Below are 25,493 nucleotides of genomic sequence, written 5' to 3'. Positions count from 1 at the left end.
TAACTTCTTAAGGACTGATTATTAAAATTGTTTCCAATTATACGGTACCAATTAATTATTATTTAATGTAATTTATTTATAAATATCAAGGTACTGATCATGTTCATAATTTTTCACAAAAATGATCAACAATAATTTAACACAATCGGGAAAAAAAAAGCTCAATCATATGCTACACGTCATTTGAATAAATCTCTCCAAATATGAACATTGGAGTTATTTTTAGAATAGGCCTGCGGGCAACTCATGAGGTCAGGTGAGGCCATGAATGGAACCAATTTTGCCTTCATTTAAATGGAGAAAGTTGATTTGATTAATTGATTAATTGTTCTGTTTATCACGATACATTGTTGGCACAATGATAAATGAGTTGTAGAATATCTTTTTTTGACTAATTGATTGTTCTGCTCGATGTCAGAAAGTTGGCACAGAATTGTAGGAAACGAAGCGAAAGCGCCGGCATCTGACGACAGGTTGAGCAGGCTTCCCGAGTGCCCGCCGTCATCAGCACATAAGGTGAGGAAGCACGCACGCACGCGCGCACACACACGGTTGTCATGGAGACGCCCCCGGTACCTGTTTTGTGTAGCCGAGTGACTCATGATGGCGCTCAGCCTTCAAAACTCTTTGCAAAGGGAATCACTCAAGCATCCTCCTCCCCCGTCCCTCCCTGACGCATACCTGGACTTCCCAGGTGGATGACCTGCCGGCTCCCGGTGCATGATGGGTCCTGTAGTCCAGGGTGTGGCCCAGGCTGCGTGGCGACAACATGCTCTCGCGGCGGCGACGGGACCAAGCAGCACCGACCGGCTTCTGATCATTCTTCACACTTTGTCGTCTTCGTTCCCTCCCTCTCTCGCACTCTCTCACTCACAGACGTTATCTTCTCCTCCCTCCTTTCTGCTTCTTCTCCTGCCTCATTTCTCCACACTTGATTTGAATACTTGTCGCTATTCTCATGACACACGTGCTTCGATTGTTTGGGGAGGTGGAATGAGCCCAACAAATTTGGCAAATGTCACATCGACACTCAGGCCAGGGTTGCGCAATGAATCGAAATTCAATTCAATTACAATTTCAATCATTACACTCCACAAATACAACATCAGCATAATTGTAAAAATAAATAAATAAATAAAAAATAAATAAATAAATAAATAAATAAAAAAAATATATATTTTTTTTCACTTTTTTTATTTTTATTTTGAAGTAACTAATTTTTTTATACATTTTGTTTCATCCAAAAGAAACTTAATTATAGTGTTTCAAAGAATTTTATTTGTCTTAATTTTTTTTCCCTACAGTTAACATTTTCTTGTTTTGTACCAAAAAATAAATGATCAGTGCTCATGCTGCACTCCAACTTCATGTTTTTGGCAACATACATAAATGAATAAATAAATAAAATTATAAATTCTGTTCAGTCCAAAAGCAACTTACGTAATTATAATGTTTCTATTTATTTTAAAAAAAAAATTGGTCTTAATAATTTTACATGCGTGAACATTTCTTTGTTTTGTGCCCAAAAAAAATAATAATAATAATAATAACAAACAAAAAATAAATAATTGTTTGAATAATTGTGATTTCAATTCTTGCCAAAATAATCGTGATTATAATTTTTCCCATAACCAAGCAGCCCTAACTCAGGCCTTGTCGGATTTTAAAATCCTTTCAGGTCCTTACAAGTCTTTCAAAAAAAAAAACAAAAAAAAAAACAAAAACAAAAAAACGTATGTTTGGGATGGATGGCTGATTACGTGCATGCTAGCAAGTCATGGCGACGATGTCTGTTTTGGTTTGTGTCAAGTTAACGCCAGTTTGAAAAACGATCGAAACGAATGCGCAGAAACGCCAATGATTACAATGCTGAAATAGATCGAGCACCACCGTTTGGAATTGGGAGGAATGTTGACATTTGAAAATGTGCACGTATGCGTGAGTCAGAACACAGATGGCGGATCAGAGCCGGAGCGACAGGATGCTCACGTCGCACCTCTTAATCACGGGATTAAAAGTGCAATGCCAGCGCCTGCGCTCGACGCACACACATGTGCTCAAAATTCAACCGTGGGACAGCACAAAGGAAGTCAACCTGCCTCGTCCACCCGATTGCCTCCATTACTGTTTAGTGTTATGAACAAGTCCATTCCAAGAAAAAAAAGTTAAAGCAAAATCACTCTCGTATATCTTCAGGGATCATTTTAACACATCAACTTTACAGCAGACTCATACAAAACTTAAAATAGGGCTGGGCGATATGGCCAAAAAATTCATTCATTCATTCATTCATTCATTCATTCATTCATTCATTCATTCAGGACAATTACGATTTTAATCTAATACACTCAACAAACATTTATTTAAGGGTTTCATTTATTGAAAAAATAAAGATGACTCGACTAATTCTAAATCAGTTTTAAACATGAATAAACATTCAAAGTTTGTGCTTAAACTAGTTGGTAGCGATCGTAAACCGCTCATCCAACATTCTGTCACTTGTGCAAAATTACAACTCACAAAAACATTTGGATGCAACAGAACAACCGTTTTTAATAATCCATTCCAGAAGACAACACTCAACTTCACGATTTAGCAAAGGTTCGATTTTTAAAATGACGATGTATCGAATTAATTAGACTTATTGCCCAACCCTATGTAGAAATAAGTTAGCGCTAAGGTGACAAGCCAAGACTGAGTAAAAACCAGAAAATGCCCAAAGTTTGGCAATCATTTAACACTTCACAAGGAAATACAAATTTGAACCACAACTAGACTGAGTGCAATTTCTGGAGAAATTGCGTGGGAATGCTGAAAGCTGAATGCTAAGCTGAATGGTTATGAAGTAAATTGAAAGATACATTTTGTGAAAATTACAAAGTTTTAATTGAAGTTGAAAGATAAATAAATAAGAAGAAAACTTGAACTGCTATCTGTCTAAAGTGGGATTTAATCATTTCAGAGAAATTATAATCCGTTTCCTGAGCGATAGTTGATATCAAACCATCGAATGTACTAAAATGTGGTCCAAGCGAGGTTTAAACCCAGGTTATCCACGGGGGATGGGGGGTAGGGGGCTTGCTCTACAGACTTGTTCAAATCCATGGCTAATGTCGGATTTATTTTAAAAATAGCCCTCTGATGAAAGCCAACTTGCATTTAATCATTTCAGTGAAATAGTAATGCATTTGATATGATAGTTGGTATACAGTTATACCACTAAACATAATTGCCATGGATATATTTGCAATGTAGGTGGGATTCGGACTTCCTGGTCACTGGACAATGCACTTAACCAAATGCGCCACTGAGCAGTATCAGAGAGCTGGTAATGATTTAGTTGTATGTATGGAAGTGGGCATGGTAAGAGGGACTTAGAAAAAGTCCATCAGTCCCATTGAAAATGAATGGTGGAAAGTTGATATTTAGCGTTAAGTTGTGCGAGTATTGTAAGTAATGTGGAATCAGACCGTATATACTCCGGAAGGTGTGAATTTTTAAAGCAAGTTAAAATTTGAACGGTGTAAATCGTAAGTATTATGTGGGAGTTATTTCTTGGCAATGTTTTCAGCATTCCCACAATTACCAATTTATAGCATATCTGTGATTACCAACACAAATAGTCAATGTTATTTCATTTAAAATAGCATCCCACTGCTAGTTAGAATATATGACAAGTGGTCAAGAAAATAAAACAAGAGAATAAGCACATAGACAAACTGCTGTGGTCACAACTGACGCCCAAGCACTCAACCGTCACAGCCGCTAAACTGAGCTAACAACAGCTAATGTTCAAATCTCATGCCTCGACACCATGATTATAATCAGCCGATTATTGGCCTTCAAACATCGTCCAAAACAAATCGGCCAATTGAGCTAAATGCCGATTATTTTCCCCTTAAAACGTTATCAAAGAAAGCTGAAGTTTCTGACGCTATGAAAGTACCCCGAATACACCATTTTGCTTGCGTAGCATTAGTAACTAGCAAGCATGCAGCGTATGTTATTCTGTTGTCCCAAAGCGTCCTTTCAGCTGTTTAACACCGCAGTTGGAGTTAACTGTAAAGCTAAATACACAATGTTAAGAATGACAACCGCTGTATATTTAAATACAAAACACTAGGGGTGTGAATTGCCTAGTGCCTGACGATTTGATCCGTCTCACGATTCATAGGTCACGATTCGATTCGATACCGATCAATCCCGATATGAATTCACAAGTCGATTGTTGCGATTTTTTTACTCAAATTTAGAAAATACCATTCAGTAAACTTGTACATGTACACTGTAAGATTTGTATGAAAATGTATTATTTATTGATCTGAAACTTCAGTCTTATAACTGTAAGATACTGTATTTAACAAACAGGTTGTAACATTTTTCATGTTTGAACAGTGTTGAAATAAAATATTAAGGCTTAAAGTTCCATTAATATAACATTCTTCCATGCTTAAGGTGTGAAATTTAGACGTTTTGTTGAATATTTTCCATCAAAAATGGATGTTAAAAAATCGATTCGGCTGCCTATTGAATCGATTCGAGAATTGCGTGCTGTAGTATCGCGATATATTGCCGAATCGATTTTTTTTAACACCCCTACAAAACACGCTTCGTTTTTTTTAAAACATCGCTAGCCTAACAGGAAGTTAGCAAATGCTAACTTAGCATCAACTTCGGGAGTGTTTTTCCTTCAAATAACGAATCGAATTGGGCCCTTCTGAATCAAATCGATTTTGGAAATCTGAATCAATACCCAGCCCTATCCGATTACGCGATGGGTTAATCGGTTAAACTGATTGGTTTGTCATGGCCATTGTGTCAAAGTGGTTCTTTCTGACATTTTACGGAGCAAACCAGTAACTGAACCACAATTAATGTATGTTTCTGCACCGTCAATTTGAAATGATATCCTGTTTTGGAAGGGGTGGACATTGAAACATCGATTCATCGGCAGATTAAGCGATTATTAAAATACTCAGTTGCATGCGTGCTAGCCGACTCACAGTCCAGCTGCGGGATGACGATCCCAAACAGCCCAACATCCCCTTCCTCCTCACGGCCAGCTTGCCGCCGCCGCCGTCCGTCCCGGGGGGCAGCAGGAAGTGACGGAGCGCTTTCAGCCGGCCCCTCAGCGCGTGGAGGAGCCCGGCGAGGGCGCACACGGACGCCGGCTTGGCGCGGGGTACGCGCTGGGTCATCGCAAAAGAGTCGACGGCAGAGTGCCAGTTGTTTGTGGCCGCACTGTGACAAGTGGATGAGTGCGAGCGTGTGAGGGGATACCCGTGGTAAGAGGAGATGTTTGTGTGTGTGGGGTGGGTCCAAATATGGAGTGGGGGGCACGGGATTCCCCACACTGTCCTCCCTTTTTTGACTCACAACAGTAACCTTCCATCCAGAGTTTCCATCAGGTGTCCTGGTGATTTCCCCCAACACACACGCACACACACAGAAAGTGCCCAATGAGTGAGAACCATGAGTACAAGGGCCTCACAGCCCCTCCCCCTTTAGTCCAAACAGCAGAAACTGAATGTGACACATTGACCACATAAGTTCTTTTATAAGCCAGTTGAAGGTTTGCAAGAGTAGAAAAAATAGCAAAAAATAAAAAATAAAAAATAGGAGTGTGACGATATATCGAATAGATATATAACGATAAATCGTAATACTTTGTCTCCTGATAGATTATCGATACGCCACTATAACGGCTCCATTGTTTAGGACTTATTGAGCAATTACTTGGCGGGCCACTAGGGGGAGAGCCTCATAAGCATTGCGGGGAAATGGACGCAAGTCTTCAGGCGAAGAAGACTCATCATGAGCTTACTTTGATTTGTCGAAGACGTTTGTCTAGCAACTGACTCCGTTTTGAATATGTTTCTATGAAAAATGTGGATTTTGTCTTCAATTTTAATATTTTAAAACATATTTTATGTTTCGCCTTTTTGAAGCACACAAATTCTGATTAATATTGATTGAATTGGTTTTAATATTTAAGTCATTTTATTTATTCACTTTTGCAATGTTGCACAAAAAAACTGTCGCAGTTTATGAAATGAAACAATCGACTGTGACTGACTGACATGTTGCATGACAATAGCGTTTAAGATGCAAATTTGTTGACAGAAAGTTGTCTCCATTTAGAAGACATTTGTATTAATTTAAAAACAAAATACACTAAAGTGTAGAAGACACCAGTTTGAATATTGTGTTTCAGTGATGGTACAAAAAGAACCATTTTTCTCATTGGAAAAACATCAGTTTATGTCTTGAGTAGTTTCATCGTAGATTACCGTGGATTTATTACCGGACCAATATATCGATAATCGCGGTATCATCATATTGTCAAATCCCACACCGATTCCATCTCTCTTTTACAGAAACGTGCTATTCGTGTCGTTTGCGGATGTGGATACAGAGACCACACTAATCCATTATTTATACAACTAAAAATTTTAAAATTTAATGCACTGATGGAGTTTAACCGTCTCAAAATAATGTCTAGCCCATCATGAAAGTTTACCAGTTAATATACAAATTAAATAAAAAAAAAAAAGGGAAAGTGAGTATAACTTAAGAGGAATAGATATTTTCTCTAAAACCAAAATACAGAACAAAACAAACAGAACGATGTATTTCAACTCAAGGCGTCAGTTTATGGAACAATCTGGATTGTAAAACAAAATCCTCCCAGTCTATCTGTATCTTCAAAAACCTGACAAAATTACTGAAAAAATATATATAGCACAAGGACATGTTGCTTAATTATTACATAGAATTGTTATATTGAAAACATTTTAACCGCTCGCTGTCATTACTTTGTGTTAATTATTTTGTAGTTGTAGATTCCTACTTTGTGTTGATTGTTTTGTTGTTGTTGATTAGGGGCAGATAACCTAAGTTTTACTTCTTTCTGTCCACTTTCATTTCTCCCTTTTTTTTTTAGGAATAAAACAAAAAATTGAATTGAATTGAATTGTAAGAATCGTTATAGTGAGCCTTGTATCACATATCGTATCGTATCGTGAGGGACCCAGAGGTTCCCACCACCCCTAATGCTGAATATCGGTGCAGATAATTGATCGATCCCTATTTTTCCGCATTTGCTGATGGTCTCCATGTGGGGAAGTCAAAACACTCCCTGTTAGGTGAGCTGGAGCGGCGCCTGCCTCCACCCGGCTGACTTTTGGCGAAGACGGCATGTACAGCCTGGACTGGTCGCCAGCCAATCCCAAAATGAGTCACGAATGAGTCGTTTTGGCCAGTGAGCGAAAACACAAGCTCGGTTCCAACTCTCGAACCGCCTTCCCAAAATTCCACCTGTCGCACACAATGTGCACAATGCGTGCCGGGCGGCGGTGACGGGCCGGCTGACATTTCTTCGGTTACCTGCACCTGTTGTCGCCCTCCGCGCTGGGACACGCTTTACAACTCGCTCAACAATCAAAAGCAGTGGAACAAACAGCAACGTCACGGAGGTGAGGAACAATGTGCAGAGTGTACACACACGCACACACACAGTGAAAATGTGTTTCCATCATCCATCAATTGAAATCAAGTGGGTGTGTGTGTGTGTGTGTGTGTGTGTGTGTGTGTGGCGTAACATCACAGATCGAGTGGCGGTGGGATTCCATTCCACACAATCTGCAACCTCTAATCCTGTTACGCAATCAAATTAACAGGCTGAATGGCCACTGTGCGCACACGCGCTCGCACACACATTTAGGATTTGTCAGGTTAGAGGTTGGAAGTGCATTTCCGCTCGCTTGGGCATCATGGATAAAATAGCACAAACACACGACACATAAACACAGCTAGAAAAAAAAAAAAAAAGTCATGAAATGAAGTTCATAAGGAATTTGAGCCTGATTGACTGCCAGTAGAACAGGAAAATTTGACTTTGCAAGATTTTGTAAAAAAATAGTAAGACTAGAAAAAAGACCAATTGACTGTCTAGTTAAAATGTAGAACAAAACCCCAATGACAAGTTATCATAAGGATTGAGCCATATTAGGATTCGGAGTGTGACGATATATCGATATTGCAATAAATCATGATGCTTTGTCTCCCAATAGATTATCGATACGTCTACGCAAGTATCGCAATATTTGTAGCTAATATCCAGTCACTGTAACGGCCCCATTGTTCATGACTTATTGAGCAATGACTTGGCGGGCCACTTGGGGGAGCGCCTCATAAGAGTGGCGGGGAAATGGACGCAAGTCTTCAGGCGAAGAAGTTATGCTTAGTTAATAATAATAATAATAATAATAATAATAATAATAACAACAACAATAATAATAATTATTATTATTATATTATTGTTATTTTTCTCTATTTATATATTGTGTATTTATATTTATATTATTTTATTATATTATTATTTTTTAATTTGACTCTTCTTATTAATATTTATTATTATTTATTGATATTTATTATTATTAGGGATGGTCGAGTACCGATACCAGGTATTGGTATCGGGCCGATACCAGCCTTTTTTCAAGTACTCGAGTACTCGTGACGCAGACGAGTACAAGCGACCGATGGCAGAGGGGGAAGACGTTAAGTGAGTCCTCCTTGCCTGTAACTGGCGCTAGCTTGCAGCAGTTTTTCACCAAAACTTCACTGGTTTGGAAATACTTCAAAATTGTGAATCTTAAACTAAAAGAGCATTTTTGTGTTATTGAAGAGTGACTGTGCTGTTTTTTTTTTTTTGGGTAAAAATTAAAGGAAATATATTTCTTTAAAAATACCTTTTAGTGATTTTTTTTTATTTGTCAAAATGTACTACTGGTATCGGCAGTTGGCATCGGTATCGGTGAGTACTGAGGGTCTGAGTATCGGTATCGGTCTGAAAAAAAGTGTTATCGAACATCCCTAATTATTAGGGGTGTGAATTGCCTAGTACCTGACGATTCGATCCGTCTCACGATTCATAGGTCACGATTCGATTCGATACCGATCAATCCCGATATGAATTCACAAGTCAATTGTTGCGATTTTTTTACTCAAATTTAGAAAATACCATTCAGTAAACTTGTACATGTACACTGTAAGATTTGTATGAAAATGTATTATTTATTGATCTGAAACTTCAGTCTTATAACTGTAAGATACTGTATTTAACAAACAGGTTGTAACATTTTTCATGTTTGAACAGTGTTGAAATAAAATATTAAGGCTTAAAGTTCCATTAATATAACATTCTTCCATGCTTAAGGTGTGAAATTTAGACGTTTTGTTGAATATTTTCCATCAAAAATGGATGTTAAAAAATCGATTCGGCTGCCTATTGAATCGATTCGAGAATTGCGTGCTGTAGTATCGCGATATATTGCCGAATCGATTTTTTTTAACACCCCTACTAATTATTGTTATTATTATTATTATTATTATTATTATTATTATTATTATTATTATTGTATGATTAGTTATCGCTGCGATTGTCTGGCAACCAGTCCAGGGTGTCCCCGCCTACTGCCCAGAGCCAGCTGAGATAGGCGCCAGCACCCCCCGCGACCCTTGTGAGGAATAAGCGGTCAAGAAAATGGATGGATGGATGGATGGATTAGTTATCGTAGATTATCATGGATTTATTACCTAAGCAATATATCGATAATCGCAGTATCATCATATCGTGAGGTAATCGTTATCGTGAGCTTTGTATCGCATATCGTATCGAGAGCGCTTCCCACCCCTAATTAGGATTTGCGTTTTTTTGTTTGTTTTTTTTTTTTAATTATAAATGCTCCTACAAGTGAGAATTCAAAGTGACTCGGCGCCACCTACGGATGCTTTTGCGGAATCGTAGACGCGCAAAGCCAAGCAACCGTGTGAAGACGTGATGACGATGGGACGAGCAGGAGCGCAAGAGAGGATGATCGATCGATCGATGAGCAGAGTCAGGATGTCATCATTTATTCAGGAGCTGGCAACAAGTGCGCGCTCAATCACGACGACGCAGGGGCACTTTTATCGATGTGGTAGGCGGATGGATAATTCTATAAATATCACACGCTCAATCCCTGTTCAGTGAAAATATGCAATATAGAGAGGCCATATACTGGATCCTCTCCTATGCATAATAATGGGGAAAAAAAAAAAAAAAAAAAAAGTGAATTATCGGTGTGCAAATGATTAGCTAGGGCTGTCACTATCCAAACCTTTTTAAAATTGATTATCCTATTGATTATTCCATTGAATAATCGAATAATAGATTTTGACAGATTTTGCAAGACCCACAGAATATTGTGTTCTATTGCTATAAAAACATAGAAGTTACCTAACAAAATAAAGATTAGTCTCTTCTTTCATTAGGAAAAAAAAGTATTAGAATATAGCTAAGTTTCATCATTCACGAATCAGCTTAGAATTGTGGGGAAACAGCTGGTTTTCATCCTGGTTGACCTCTGGTACTCTGCTGCCACCTGCTGGCCGTTTTTGTAATAACTTTTTTTTCACCCTTTCTCTGCGGTTGTGCAGTTGTTGTGCAACCTGTTTTGTTCATTTTCTTTTGTTTAACTTTTATGTTAGTAAGAACAACTTTAGTATTATTATGATAGAAGCATTACGGAGTAGGACGAGATAAGTTTTTGATAATAAGTCCGCCAGCCCACTCGCAGATAGCGGTCACGTTGAACCGCGTCAGAAATGCCAGCGCTTTCCATTACTCCTGCAACAATAACAATAACAACAAGTCCATTTGGATTGTGACTAATCGTGTCGAGTGTCGAGCGCAGCGCAAACGCACACGAAAAAATGACTCAGCCATATCCAGTCATGGCACATTTTCCTCACAGCAGCAAGGAATGCTGGGAAACAACAAAAGGCTTCTCAATGCGAGCGGGACGGAGGTCAGAGGTGCGCCTCCGCTCGTCCTCGTAGCGCCCGCGTTACCACGGCAACCTGTCCACAACACCCCCGACACACACACACACACACACACCAAAGTGCGATGATATATTGGACAGTTGAGACTTTTTTTTTTTTTAGTGCTCATCTGCCTGCTCTCACGCTCACCCCTTCTTCTCTCATTAGTGGAATCAAAGCACTTCATCAGATGCCAACAGGGCCTCTACAAGCCTCTTAATTATGTCCACAACGGGAAAATCCGTCAGCCACCTTTTTTGTCCTCATTTGATGGTGAGCTGAAGCTTACCCCGGCACGTACCCCCTCGACTGGTCACCTGTCAATTACTCCATAGACAAGCATTCAAAAATCACGTTCAAACCTTTGGACAATTTTGAGTTTTCGATCGGCCTATGGTGCAAGTGTTTTTGAAAACATGAAAAGAATAATTCACACAAATAAGATTTGAAATCAGGGCAGCCTTTTGAGAAAAGACAATTAGTCACTGGCAGGAAGCCAGACAAGCCAGCCGGGGGCTCTCAAGGAAGCGTTCCTGTCAACTGTCACTCGTGTTTTTCGTGATTGTCTCTCATCTCATCTCATCTCATCCAAAGTTGAAGTATCTCATGACAAATGGCAAAAAGTGGCTAGCAACGTGTTATTGCAGCAAATCTATCATGGCACAAAAAACACACGCATAGCTGTCATGCGACATGCTGCCAAACAGGACGGCGTAGAAACACCCGTTAGACGTGTACTACTACACAGCTCACACACACACGCAAGACTTTTGTCAAAGTCATTTGAGCATTTATTTGATCTAAGTGAAATCTCGCTTTTACGTACTGGTACGCTCTTTGTCCTTGCTGCACTAGTAGAACAAGGAGGGCACAGTGTTTTACTTTAAAGGCTTTTCCACTCCTAGTGCCATTTTTTACTATCAGGGATGTAACGATAAGGGTGATATCGTGATATTAAAACTGCCACAATATCGTCATCATCATGTTCATGATATTGAAAAGCAACACATCTGTTAAAAAAAAAAAAAAAAAAGTCAAGTTGATTTCCATTTTTTTCCAGTTCTAGCATCCTCTGGTGGCTAGTTTTGTAGTGCAATTCAATTTTTCTTAGGGATTTTTGGCCCTTCTACGTTTCAAATCTACGCTAATTGTCAGATAAAGCGCAACATAATATGCCTGTGAAGCGAGTCAATTTGTGGAGGAACTCAATGTGAGCGTGCATTAGCAATAACAAGGGCCTCAAATGTTATTAGAGATTGTAGGTGATTTATATGCAGTGCTTTTTTTTTTTTTTTGTACAATATTGTGACCTTTTTTAAATATAGCCAAACCTCCCCACAGTATCGTGATAATTATCGGATCGTATCGTGAGCTTCATATCGCATTGTCACGTTTGGATATCGTTACATCCCTACTAACTATACTATCCACTCAATTCAACTCATGTAGATATGTGAACTAAATGGCTGTTTACCCTAAATGGTAATCGATGGCGATCTAATACTCATCACGATTGCTAACCTTTTAGCACAGGTGAATTTTGTTGGTGTTCGATAATGCATATGTAGTAGTGTTGTCAAAGTTAAATTGTTAGCTAATTAATTAAGCGCAAAAAAATATTGCATTAATCATGTATTCACACAGATTAATCGCACAATTAATTTTGACTGCAGATGGTCCTTTATCTTGATAGTAGATGGATACGTTACAAGTTGTGCTTGAGCAATACACATAACTACATGCAATAAAGTAAAGCATTTAATAAATGTTTGCATCTGACATTCAGACTATTTGTTCATGTCAAACTATCAGGTCATTTTGTTTTCGATTTTAAATTATGCAAAAAAAATGAACTGATTCGAAAAAGAGGAGGATGAGCGTTTGCAGTGGATCAAAAAAAACAAAAAACAACTGAAGACATCCTCATAACACTAAATGTTGAAAGAATTAACACAACACTATAACAGGTTCTCTTTAAATTTGGCAGACAGAAAATGTTGATCAAAAAAGCCTTTTTAATTAAGCGATTAATCGTGACTAATCAAAATTCTAAAATGTGATTAATCTGATTAAAAATTTGAATCGCTTGACAGCTCTAAATTATGTACAATTGAAGATAATGATAATTTCAGCAGGTGGCAGCAGAATATACAAGATCAACCAGGGCCCTGTTGCAAAACAAGCTCTTTTCCCCACTGTTTTAAAAATATTTGTGAATAATGATGAAACCTAGCTGTATTCTAACATATGAATACTTTTTCTATTTTAAATGTATTGTGTCCCATAGACGTATTTATCCGTTTTTTTGTTTTTTATGCTACAGCATACAGAAAGCTTTGATGCAGCCCCTCAACTGCAAAGAACGGGGTGAAGCAATGGTAGTAATTACAAAAACGGCCCGCAGGTGGAAGCAGAGTATGAGATCAATCATGATGAAAACAAGCGGTTTCCCCACAATTCTAAGCAGATTTGTGAATAATGATGAAACTTAGCTATATTCTAATGCTAATTGTTGCAAAATGGAAACAGATGGAAATATACTTTTTTTTCCCCCTAATGAAAGAAGAGTCTTTAATCTTTCTTTTGGTATGTTCATTGTTTTTGATAGGAATAGAACACAATACTGTATTCTATGGGCCTTGCAAAATCAGTCCAAATCCAGCTGGGAGTCAAGGGGATTGTTTCTATGAAAATGGCAGTGAATGAATGAGTTAAACACCTTTTGCTTCAATAATAGTCTTGTTGTTTTTGTGTCTTGTCTTCAACTGAGAATGTCAGCAACATAATTCGGATGACTATGCATGACGAAAAAATTGACAATAAAGCTGACTGAACAATCAACTTTTAACTATTTTTGAAAGGACAACTTTGGTATACAAGCAGGACAACTACTCGTGAGCAAAAGTAGGCATTAATAAAAAATTCTACAAGTTAACATCTAACACTTTAGTAGTAGTCTGAGCATGCAGATGTCAAAGACTGCAGATTTTCCTTTTTTTTTTTTTTTTTTTTTACAAAAAACATCTAGAACAAGTCCGCCAAAGCTGTCCGACGAGTGTTCCCAATTGTCACACAGTAGTGGGGGGGGGGGGGGGAACAACAACAACCTTACTAACAAGACAGTCCTTCTGCTAGTGCGCCCAACTAGTGCGCTCAACTGCCAAACAAGCGCGAGAATATCACCCCGCAAGGCAATAACATCTGTCCGCACTTGTGTACCTGCAGTTGTCGTCTCCTGGCGTGCAGCAGGAGCGTTTTCATGTCAGCCCGTCATGCCGCCCCACCGACGCCTCAAATGAAAGTCGGAGAGAGGCGAGACCGAGCAAAAGCCGCCGCGTGCACGCACAGGAAGGCCCCGCCAGATGCTCGTCACGTCCTGTCATTGTTTCCCTGGCAACAACATCTGCACGGGAAGGCAAAACATCTGCGCGCCGAGCCAGCCGTCACGCACTCGCACACGTGCGCTATCCCCGCCAACGTTCATGTTCGTGATTATCAGCGTTGATGTGAAATGCTGACATTTCCCACAAGGTCTTTGAACGCACCGTCAACCTCTCGGAAGCATGACGGTGCTTGAAATTCCACATGTGCCAGCGAGGAGGAGGAGGAGGAGGAGGAGGAGGAGGAGGATGAAGGATGAAGGATGAAGGGAGGAAATGAAACAAAAGTTTGGAGGCTGCGTGTCAAATTCCTGCTCAGGTCAGCGCAAGCCCGGCACCACCGCTCCTTCTCCACTTTCGTCTCAATTTAGCAGAAAGAACGTTACAGGTCATATTCATAATCATCTGGAGGACATTTTGCTTTTGTGCAGAAAAATGGATGGCCGCAGCTTGGACTCGACACATGCTAACTTGAAAGACACTGTGGCTAAAAGGATCAGCATCAGTGCTGTCAATATCGAAAATTTTTAGAATCGGATTAAATTCAATTTTGCATTAAAGTGTATTACAAAAGCATTTTTTCCCCAATTACTGGTTATCAAACCAGTTTATTTCACACTTTGTATTTGTATAGTGATTTAAAAAAAAAAAAAAAAAAGGGGATGGATGTTATCCTAAGTTACCGATTCGGTCATTCTTTTCCAAAGTAAAAAGAGATGCTTGCAAATGTCTTATTTTGATTAAACACTGATGATAATCACTCTTCTTTCTAGGGATGTAACGATGAGGGAAATATCGTGATATTAAAACTGCCACAAATGTCCTCTCTCTCTCCCTCTCTCTCTCCCTCTCTCCCTCCCCCCCTCCTCCTCCTCCTCCTCCTCCTCCTCCTTCTTCCTCCCTCCCTCCCTCCCTCCCTCCCTCCCTCCCTCCCCACAATATCGTGATAATTATCATATCGTAACCTTCATATTGTGATAATATATCGTGATGTTTGGATATCGTTACATCCCTGCTTCTTTCATGAAGGACTACGGAAATCAGTGAACAATTACTTAGGATTTGGACAACTTAAAATGTAAAAAATGGCTCCAAATGATTACTCGATTATTAAAATAGCTGTCGATTAATTTGACAGCTCTAATGAGAATTGAGAATCATTAAGAACCGAAAGCGAAACGAGGAACTGGAATCACTACTACTAGCACCCTTAAATAAATGAGTCAAATATGCCTTTAAGGTGGATATCAAGGTCGTCCAAAAAAAAAAAAAAAAAGCTCAAATGGCTTCCAAACTTTCGTCGCAAGTCAGTAACATTGTAAAACCACCACCCCACCCCCCCACGCCCCCCACCCCACCCACCCACACACACACACACACACACACACACACACCCCGTCCTCACAAAGATATTTTGCATCAGCGCTTTGATTGGTCCCTTCCTGGAAAGAGCCAGAGTGAGCGAGCGAGCGAGAGAGAGAGCGACAAGTTCAGGAAGACGAGCGGGACACATTACATCATCACCCTGTGACCTCTCACAATGGCAACACCCACAATGCACTGCTCTCAGCACACCACCACCACGCCTGGTACGGAGTGCACACGCACACACGCCGCCGGCAACAACCACTTTCATTTCTGAATCGTTGATTTTCATGTGGCGCTTATTTCCGCCGTCACAACTTAAAGAAATTGTGATCTGAGGCGCGCACGCACCTGAGCAACATGAGTGTGTGTGTGGGGGTGTGTGTGCGTGTGTGTGTGTGTGTTTAAAAAGACAAAGGCCACAGAAAGTCAGTCCAGATGGTCACACAAGATTAAAACACCATCTGCCAGTGAGAGCACACACGCACACACAAGAAGTTGCGACATGATGTATGGAAGGTTGAAAAACGAGTGGACTAATAAGGAAAAACATGATATTTTTAGCTTTCAGACTCTCTTGAATAATGAATGCGTCCTTTGATCATCCGTTTTGAAGACCCGGCGGGTGATGAGGGTCGGCGTGTGCCGTCAGACGATGTGCGTGCGTGTGTGCGTGCGCTACTTAGAAAGCGATGCCAGCCTGCGACTGCCAACAAACGATCGTCTCAAGAACATTTGTGGCCTTTTGTCAACTGAATACTTGAACAAATGACCTCATACGTACACACCTGAGATGCAGCAGATGGCAGCAGATGTGAGTGTGTCAAGAGAGCAGCGACGCTCCCTAATGTGGTCAGGAAGCCATTTTCTGTCCACACTGGGGACATCATCGTGCGTGCGCGGGGGCCATTTTGCAACATTCACACTTGGGACTAAACTAGGGGTTTCAAACATACAGCCCGCGAGCTGGATCAGGCCCACGACAAAAAAAAATTGTAATGTCGGACTAATTAATAAGCCGGCCACAATCAAATCATATAAATTTGTAATTTCACAAGCAGTCCTAAGATGAGAAACTTAAACTATGGTTTGTTTGTTTATTATTATTATTATTATTATTACTCATACACTGAAATAAACGTGTTAAATACGACACAAATTCAGTTACTGGTAAAACAGATATGACACGGATTAACGTCCTTATAACGTCATTCACTCATTTGCTCCCAAAAACATATAAATACATTCTATTTCAAATATTACCATGCTCCTAAAGATGTATGTATATGTTTTTCCGTTTTTCTATATGCTAGAGCATATTGGAGGCTTTGATGCATCCTCTGAACTGAAGAGAATGCTTCAAGCAATGGTAGTTAATACAAAAACGGCCAGCAGGTGGCAGCAGAGTATAAGAATCAAGCTGTGCAATGTTGCAAAAAGCTCTTTTTTTTTCCCCACTGTTTGAAACAGATTTGTGAATAATGATGAAACTTTGCTATATTCTAATGCCAATTGATGCAAAATGGAAACAGAAATTAGGGATAGACCGATTATCGCCTGGGCTGATCATCAGCGCTGATATTCAGCATTTTGAGAAATCATCCATTTTGAAGAATCATATGGCATATGGATAATAGATCCATTTAAAAAAAAGAAAAAAAAAGTGTTAACTTCAGAGAACTAATTTAAATGTAAATTTAAAAAAATAATAATGAATTTTTATTTTCATTTTTGTCGACCCTGGGAACTCGCTGCACCTTCTGTTTTTGTTTGAAATTAAAACTAAGATAAGTAAAAATTTAATACTTTGGATATTTTGAAATTTTGGAAGACTTTATTTTGTGTAGAAAACACAATTGTGTCAATGTCTATTGACTAAGATTTAAAAAAAAAAAAAAAAAACTCCCAATATTTTACTAACCCTAAAAGTTGCTCAAAAACATGCTTTAAAATCAAAATAATAATAATAATAATAATAATAATAATAATAGCTGGAGTTTGTATTTTTTCACAATTTTGATGCTAATATTTTCCCTCTTTAGTGAAAATTAATATCGGCTCCAAATATCGGTTATCGGCACCCTTCACTACCAATAATTGGTATCGGCCCCGAAAAACCATATCGGTCTATCTCTAATAAAAAATATACCTTTTTTTCTGATGAAAGAAGAGACTCTAATCTTTTGTTTTGGTAGGTTCCATGTTTTGATAGCAATAGGACACAATATTCTGTGGGCCTTGCAAAATCAGTCCAAATCCTGTAAAACAGCGAAAAATGTGCTGGGTCTGGATGAGTTAACTGCGCCACGCAATGCATTCTGGGAACAATATATATGCAAAACAGGTAGATTTAACACATCCGGAACTTATACAGGCAAAATGTAGCCTTTTGCATTCGTGTTCTTTTTCGGAACAATACGATTACAGTCGAGCTCCGTAATTTGGGGCTGGTCCACAAAAATCTGCGTATAAATGACGGTAATTGTTTTTAAGTTATATACCTGTATTTTCCCGATGTGGCCCACTTGGTAATGTATTTTCCTCCATGCAGCCACCCCTGGACTAAACGTTTGTTACCTCCGCAAGGTGACTTTGCGTATTCATACATTCACATATGCACACGATGTCCGTCGTGTGCGTGCGCTTTATTGGCTAGGGTGTCACTGAGTAACCTCATGATCCCAATTTAACCTGACTACACACCACACATACACTTAGACGGTACTATGAACACACCACCTTGTGCCTCTAAGTAGACAAGCTTGTGTGTGCGTGCGTGTAACCTAAGCACTCTGGAGAGACGAGTAATGACTACTCAGCTTTTCTCAGACAGACGATCCATAAGTCATCTCCTCTGCATTTAAAAATCGATGCCTGCAGCTGCCGGCAACACAAACACACATGCGTATACCCCGACGCGCACACACATAACTCGAGACACGATGAGGTACCATGAAGTCGACCTTCAACGTATACGCAATCATGCAAATGTACTGTTGGTGGTATTATTATGTTTTGCTATTGTCTTGAATGCATGTTAGATTTTTTTATTTTTTTATTTTTTTGTCAAATCAGATTTCAGCTTCTCTGTGTTGCCATGTCAATTGAATCTGCCCGGAGCCATCAGGTTCACGAATGCTGCCCCATGTCACTTCAACTGTTAGGAATGTCATGCTGTCACTATCGGATAGTTTTAGAATTCAATCGATTCAATCGCATTCATTTTCATTTGCATTAAAGTGCCTTACAAAAGCATTTTTTCCCTGATGGCTTTACTAGCGACTGGTGTTAATTTCGTACTTCATATACATATAGTGATTAAAAAAGGGATGTTTGATGCTGTACTATGTTACCGTTTTCGGTCATTGTTTTCCAAAGTAAAAACAGATGTTTGCAAATCTCTCATTTTGATTAAAACACAGAAGATAATCAGTCTCCTTTCATGACGGGCTACAAAAATCAGTTAACTACTACCGTTGATATGCTGAAATCAGAAGATTTGGACAACTTAAAAACATATAATGGCTCCAAACGGTTACTCGGTTATTAAAATAGTTGTCGATTATTAATTTGACAATTGATTGACTGATTATGACATCACCTGTGCTGAGGAAGTAGTTAACAACCAATCATGGCTCAGTTTACTGACCAAACCCAGAAAACAGGTGAGCCATGATTGGCAGTTACCTACTTCCTCAGCACAGGTGATGTCATCATCAGTCGACAGCAAGGAGAAAAATTACTTTTTAAAGGTATTAATTGTACATGAAAAATAATGAAGCTATGAAATTCATTTTGAACAAAATATTAACTTTTCGCGCTGAAAATTGTTCAATGAGTCAAGTATCCCTTTAAATTCATCTGCACTGGGCCCCAGCGCTGACCTTTTTTTGATGATGTCAGGATTTTGCTGTCCTCTGATTGGTTGTCAAGTTGGACTAGCAAAAGACATTTGCGGCGATCTGCGCCGATGACGAAATTGAGGATCATCAAAAGGGGGCGTACAGGGGAGCTGGCAGTGGCGCTAACGAGCCAAGCTTGTGTATGTTCCGGACATGAGTCACAACGTAGATCGGCAGCCGCAGCGAGCGGTGAGCGTCACTCCCGAGCGAGGCGGCAATTATCCTGATTGAGTGGGTGGCAGTCAACCCACCGCTCGTTTTGTCAATCACACGCAGACGCACGCAATTGGCATGGCTGAGGTGGATGCATGAAAAACTCACGTTGCAGTGCGTCACGCCGTCATCCTCGCCCACGGAGTCCTCAAGGTCGTTATGAGCATCCTGGAAGTGCACAGAGGTCAAAGGTTAACATGGCAGTTGCTTCCTGTGTCTGACAATGCTAAGCTAAGCGAAACTTGTCATGACTGTAGGTGTATGCACGTGGTGGATGGACCCAAATGCACATGACAGGGAGACAGACAGGAAGGGCAATGTGAAGAATTTTATTTACAACCAACAAGTAAAAGACGGGACGGAATGTGAGAGGAGAGGACTGGTCGACAATATGGGATTGAACAAGATAAGGGATGGCGGAACGTGGGCAACTTGGCGGCGGAACGTGGGCAATTTGGCAGAACGCGGGCAACTGGGCGGAACTGTGGGCAACTGAGCGGAACTGTGGGCAACTGAGCGGAATTCAGGCAACTGGGCGGAACTGTGGGCAACTGGGCGGAACTGTGGGAAACTGGGCGGAACGTGGGCAACGTGATGTGGACAACTTAACGGGACGTGGGCAACACACAGTGGCTAGGGAGAGGCGTGGACGACTGGACGTGACAGAGACAAGGGGGGACTTAACGGAAGTGAAGAAGACTTGGTGACGTGGACGACTGGACGTGATGAAGACGATAAGACTTGAGGGAAACGTGGACGACTGGACGTGACAAAGATGAGGGGGGACTTGACGGAAACCAAAAATGCAGTTCTTCCAACACTAGACTAGACTAGACTAGACAAGCCTAGACAACAGGAACAACACCAACATGACAAGACAGGACAATGCTCCCACACGGACTGAACAAACACCACTGACTAAATACACCAAAATGAACAAGACACACCTGGGAAACAATAGGCTGAGGGCACTGATTGGTCACACATATTGGGAAGGTGGACGAGGTTAACCATAACGAGACAAGGGGAGAACTCAGGACAAAAACACCACAACACCACCTAAGCCTAAACAAAACCCAACCACATGGAACCAAGACATGACAAAACTGAGGACAATAAAATCGATTACAACGGTAACTTTATTTAGGTGGACCTGAAGATGTGTGGTGAGGCGAAGAAGCAGAAGCGCAGAGAGGAAGTAGCGTGACATACGGCGGCTTAGCAGCCCCCGCTAGAACGACAGCTGTGATTCCGACACCGACCATTACTACGTGTAAAAGCACACGGGCGGTTTGTTACTGAAACAGCGATGACATGACACTGAAAAGGATGCGGACGGGAGAATCTAGAGGACGCGCAGGATCTCGGCGGCAAGGAAGGAAACGCCCGCGACGTGCCCCGACATGCCAGGAATGATGGCAATTTGACTGAAGCGAGGCCACGTTTGATCCTGAGCGTCATCGACGTATGGAAACATACACTTGATGATTATAAAAGATATAAAATATTCACCTTTTCAAATAAGCGGCAAGATCGCAGGCCATATACAGGTAGGTATATAGGTAGGGCTGGGCTCAAAATATCGATATCGTATCGATAAGCCTTTTCGTATCCCTATATCGATACATAAAACCATGTATCGATATTCCCCCCCCCAGCCAGCTGGGATACGGTCCAGCACCCCCACGACCCTTGTGAGGAAAAGCGGTTAAGAAGATGGATGAATGGATGGATGGATGGATAGATGGATGGATGTCACAACAATGTGAATGTCGTGAGCGTAATTTTTTTTGTCACAGCCTATTTACACAGCCTGTACTGTGGTTGTAATTGATTTAAATTATTTGTTTTTATAAGCAAAGTTAAATAAAACAGATTATTAGTGTAACTGAAATGGATTCAATTCTTAATGTAAATATTCATATTTTTACTAATGCATTAAATTAGAGTAAGAAGTTTCTACTATTTGCAGCGTTGGTAATTTTGACTGACTAAAATAGCTACTGCGTGAATTCCTCAACTGAATCGAAAATTGTTGTGAATCGTGAATCGAATCGAATTGGGCCCTTGTGAATCGAATCGAATCGATTCTGGAAATCTGAATCAATACCCACCCCTATATACAGGTAGAGTAGGGATGTAACAATATCCAAACATCATGATACGATATTATCACGATATGAAGTTCACTATACGATAATTATCACGATATTGTGGGGAGGTTGGCGGGACAAAAAAAAAAAAAAGGTCACAATATTGTAAGAAAAATAATAATATTTTGCATTTTTACATTACAGTAATATATATATATAAACAACCTACAATCTCTACACTTAATATTGAGGCACTTACTTGCTAATACAAGCACACATTGAGTTCCTCAACATATTGACTGGGTTCACATGATTATAATATTCCATCCATCCATCCATTTTCTTAACCGCTTGCTCCTCAAAAGGGTCGCAGAGGTGCTGCAGCCTATCCCAGCTTGCACCGGGCAGTAGGCGGCATACACCCTGAACTAGTTGCCAGCCAATCGCAGTATTATAATATTAATAATAATTAAGTAATTAATTAAAATGTTATATAATTAATAATAATTAATCTGCGATTGGCTGACAACCAGTTCAGGGTGTACCCCGCCTAATGCCCATAGCCAGCTGGGATAGGCTCTGGCACCACCCCGCGACCCTTGTGAGGAGCAAGCAGTTCAGAAAATGGATGGATGGGTAATAAATTAATTACATTATTATATTACATTATCTTATAATTATATTCTATTTATAATAATAATAATAATTAATTAATTAATTATAATATTCACACATGGGTTTGAAACACTGAAAGGCCAAAACATGCCTTGTGAAAATTCAACTGCACTAAACAAAAAATAAATAAATAGCCACCAGAGGGTGCTAGAACTGTACAAATGGAAATTAACCCGACTTTTTATTAACAGATGTGCTGCTTTTAATATTGTGACATAATGACGACGATAACGGAGTAAAAATATTCAGTGCACTCATACAACAACAGTGCACTCGTAGAACAACATTAGTGGTGCCACTTTTGGTCAACTGTGGAAGTGGACATGCACGAGGGGCTTCAGGGTCCGCTATAGCTCCGATGACAACGCCACACAGGAAGTGGACAAGCACACACGCGCGCGCCGCTGCTGTCGCACCACGCGCAGGAAGTGGACGCGCTTACGCAAGCTCCTTCCTGAATCACGCGGCGGCAAAGACGCCTCCTGCTCGTTGTTGAGATTTTTTTTGAAAACTTGAAGAACTGGAACACGCGCGCACACACACGCACGCACGCACGCCACTGACTCAGTTGGTTGGAGCAATCCCACACTTTTCTCCAAATGTTTCCTGCGTACAATCATTCTTTTGCATAACGCCACAAATGCTAAGAATAGAATCCAAAAAGACAGGCTCGGACTTTCAGCTTCTATTGATGTCCATTAGGGGCCAATTGATGTCATTAGTCAGTCGGCAAACATTTCAGCAGCATCTCAACTGCTCTCCAGTACTGCAGATGCAATTATGCCAATTCAATCAGCACAATAACATTTAATGCAATAAGATTTTTCACTTCAGATGTGTTTTTGGGTGTGTCTGAATGCCACTTCAAATTTCTACCATTCGTTGTCTATGTACAAATTAGTTCAGTGGTTTAAAAAAAAAAAAAAAAAAAAAAAAGTCTACACACCCCTGTTTCTCAAGCCTGTTTTTTGCGATATAAAAAAATTAGGCAAACTAAAATATTTAAAAATTTAGTTAATGTGACCCACAAACACTACAATTTAAATAAAAAAAAAAACAACTTTTTTTTTTTTTTAGGGGAAGGAAAAATAACTCATATGTGGTTGCACAAGTACACACACCCTCTTATAACGGGGAATATGGCAGTACTCACTTTCAAACAAAACATTTAAATATCCCTTCTGCAACTGTGTCATTAGGCGAAGACTTAATATGAGAGTTATACAAATTACGCCCATGTGAGGCAAATAAATCTTGAACATGTCATGTCGTAAATATAGCAGATTCATATGATTACTGGACCTCGTTGTGTTCTTCGCGGACATTTCATTTCAACACAACACATTTACCTTCTTGTGCAATGTGCATCCACTGCTTTGTTGTTGTGAGACTTACAGTATTTAAGATGGACGTTATTTGTATTCTTTCTTGTACTCATACAGGTCAGTGGGTTGTTTGTATCATACTAGTAATGACAGTGTGCATGTAGTGTGCCACGCACACTTTCACGACTCACTAGTTACTAGTGAGTTGTGACAGTGTCAGTGGTGAGAAGTAACCGAGTGCAAAAACTTAATCACTGTACATAACTACGTACTTTTATTTTATTTATTTATTTATTTTAGGTAGCTGTACTGTACTTGTCATGTTTTTTTTTTTTGACAACTGTTTACTTTCACTCCCGAGTTCCTACATTTGGAAACGGATAACCATACTTTTCAATCCTTCGTCAAGAAGGCTTGTTACTCGTTTGATAGTGATTTTGTGTTTTTTGTTGTGCCAAGTTATAAAAAAAACAACAACAGTATTTGATTATTGCTGTGTAGCTGACAGTAAAAATATAGTTAGAACATTTCAAAGTGTGTATTTTTTACTTTTAATTATATGTTGGCGTTAAATCAGTACTACTACTTTTACCAGAATCTTTCATTTTCCAAGTATACACACTTAAACATCGAGTTGGAGTATTTTGGCCACCATTGATAATTGACAGTAAAAAAAAAAAAAAAAAAATCTATATCTTTACTATTGAACTCTAGTATATTGCAGAGTCTTGATTGTTTCCATATAAGCTGAATGGGTCGGCCTACATACATATCATCAGTCTTCGTTACACAAGCATATGTACTTCTACTAAGTACAGTGTGAGTACTTTTGCCACCCATGATTGTTGGTATACATGATTTTTTTTTTTTTTTTTTTTTTTTTTTTAAGTTTTACTTAAATACATTTTTTTTTTTTACTTAAAACTGACACTGGCTGTACTTTTTAAAGTTTACACTTTTGCAACCCTGATAGTTTACAGTCAAAAATGTATTTTTACTTTCATGTAACTACAATACATTTCCGTCTGTATTTTGAGTAGACAGTAATATGAACAAGTACTGAACTGTCACTTTGTACTACAACATAAGTTGAAAGTGTGAGTACTTTTGCCACCTTTTGTCCAGTGGCCATTTCCGTGTGTTGCTCAACCGTGATTTAAAAGGCGAGCGCCGACTCTCACTCACCTCCCCTGTCGTGCCCCCCAGCGGCATCTTCTGCCAGGGATCCGCCAGCTGAGCCAGCGGCATCTTGCCCTTCCTCTGCCTCGACTTGTCCTCTCCTTCCCGCTTTCGCTTGCTCTCCCGTGGCCCGGGACCTCCAGTCCAACCGCCCTTTGCTGCTTTTCTGTCGCCTTTCTTTTACCTCGACCAAAAAAAAAAATGTTTCGCTAGTTCCGCGTCACTTCGCCGGTGCGCGCCCGACCCGCCACGGAGCTCTCAAGCCGAGGGAACGCGACCTATCCGCGGGTGTGTGGTGGCGCCGAGTCCGCCCCTTCCTCCGGACGGACGAACATGAGAAACGGCAAAGACGACGTCCTTTTTCCCCTTGTGAGAGCCCACGGCCACATGTAACAGTCGTCTATCACTACTGTGGTGGTCTATCTGCCGTCCCCTCTCAAGTCTGTCTGTTCTCTCTTCCCCCTTCGCTCGCGCTCTCGCATTCACTTCCTGTAC

General features: G+C 40.0%; 1 protein-coding gene across 1 annotated transcript in view; it reads right to left on the bottom strand.

Moving 5' to 3' along the window:
- The window catches only part of rps6ka3b (ribosomal protein S6 kinase, polypeptide 3b), a 41,550-nt gene extending 16,057 nt beyond the window's left edge, over window positions 1–25,493 (bottom strand). Inside the window, exons 1-2 of the mRNA XM_077509555.1 lie at window positions 25,005–25,493; window positions 19,835–19,894 (exon numbers count right to left, since the gene is read on the bottom strand). Of these exons, the coding sequence (XP_077365681.1) occupies window positions 19,835–19,894; window positions 25,005–25,067 (123 nt within the window). The 5' untranslated portion in view covers window positions 25,068–25,493. The remainder of the gene's footprint in view (window positions 1–19,834; window positions 19,895–25,004) is intronic.

This window comes from Festucalex cinctus, chromosome 20 (genome assembly GCF_051991245.1).
Source record: "Festucalex cinctus isolate MCC-2025b chromosome 20, RoL_Fcin_1.0, whole genome shotgun sequence".
In the NCBI taxonomy this organism is placed as follows: Eukaryota; Metazoa; Chordata; class Actinopteri; order Syngnathiformes; family Syngnathidae; genus Festucalex; species Festucalex cinctus.
This window is presented reverse-complemented; position numbering and strand designations above follow the sequence as displayed.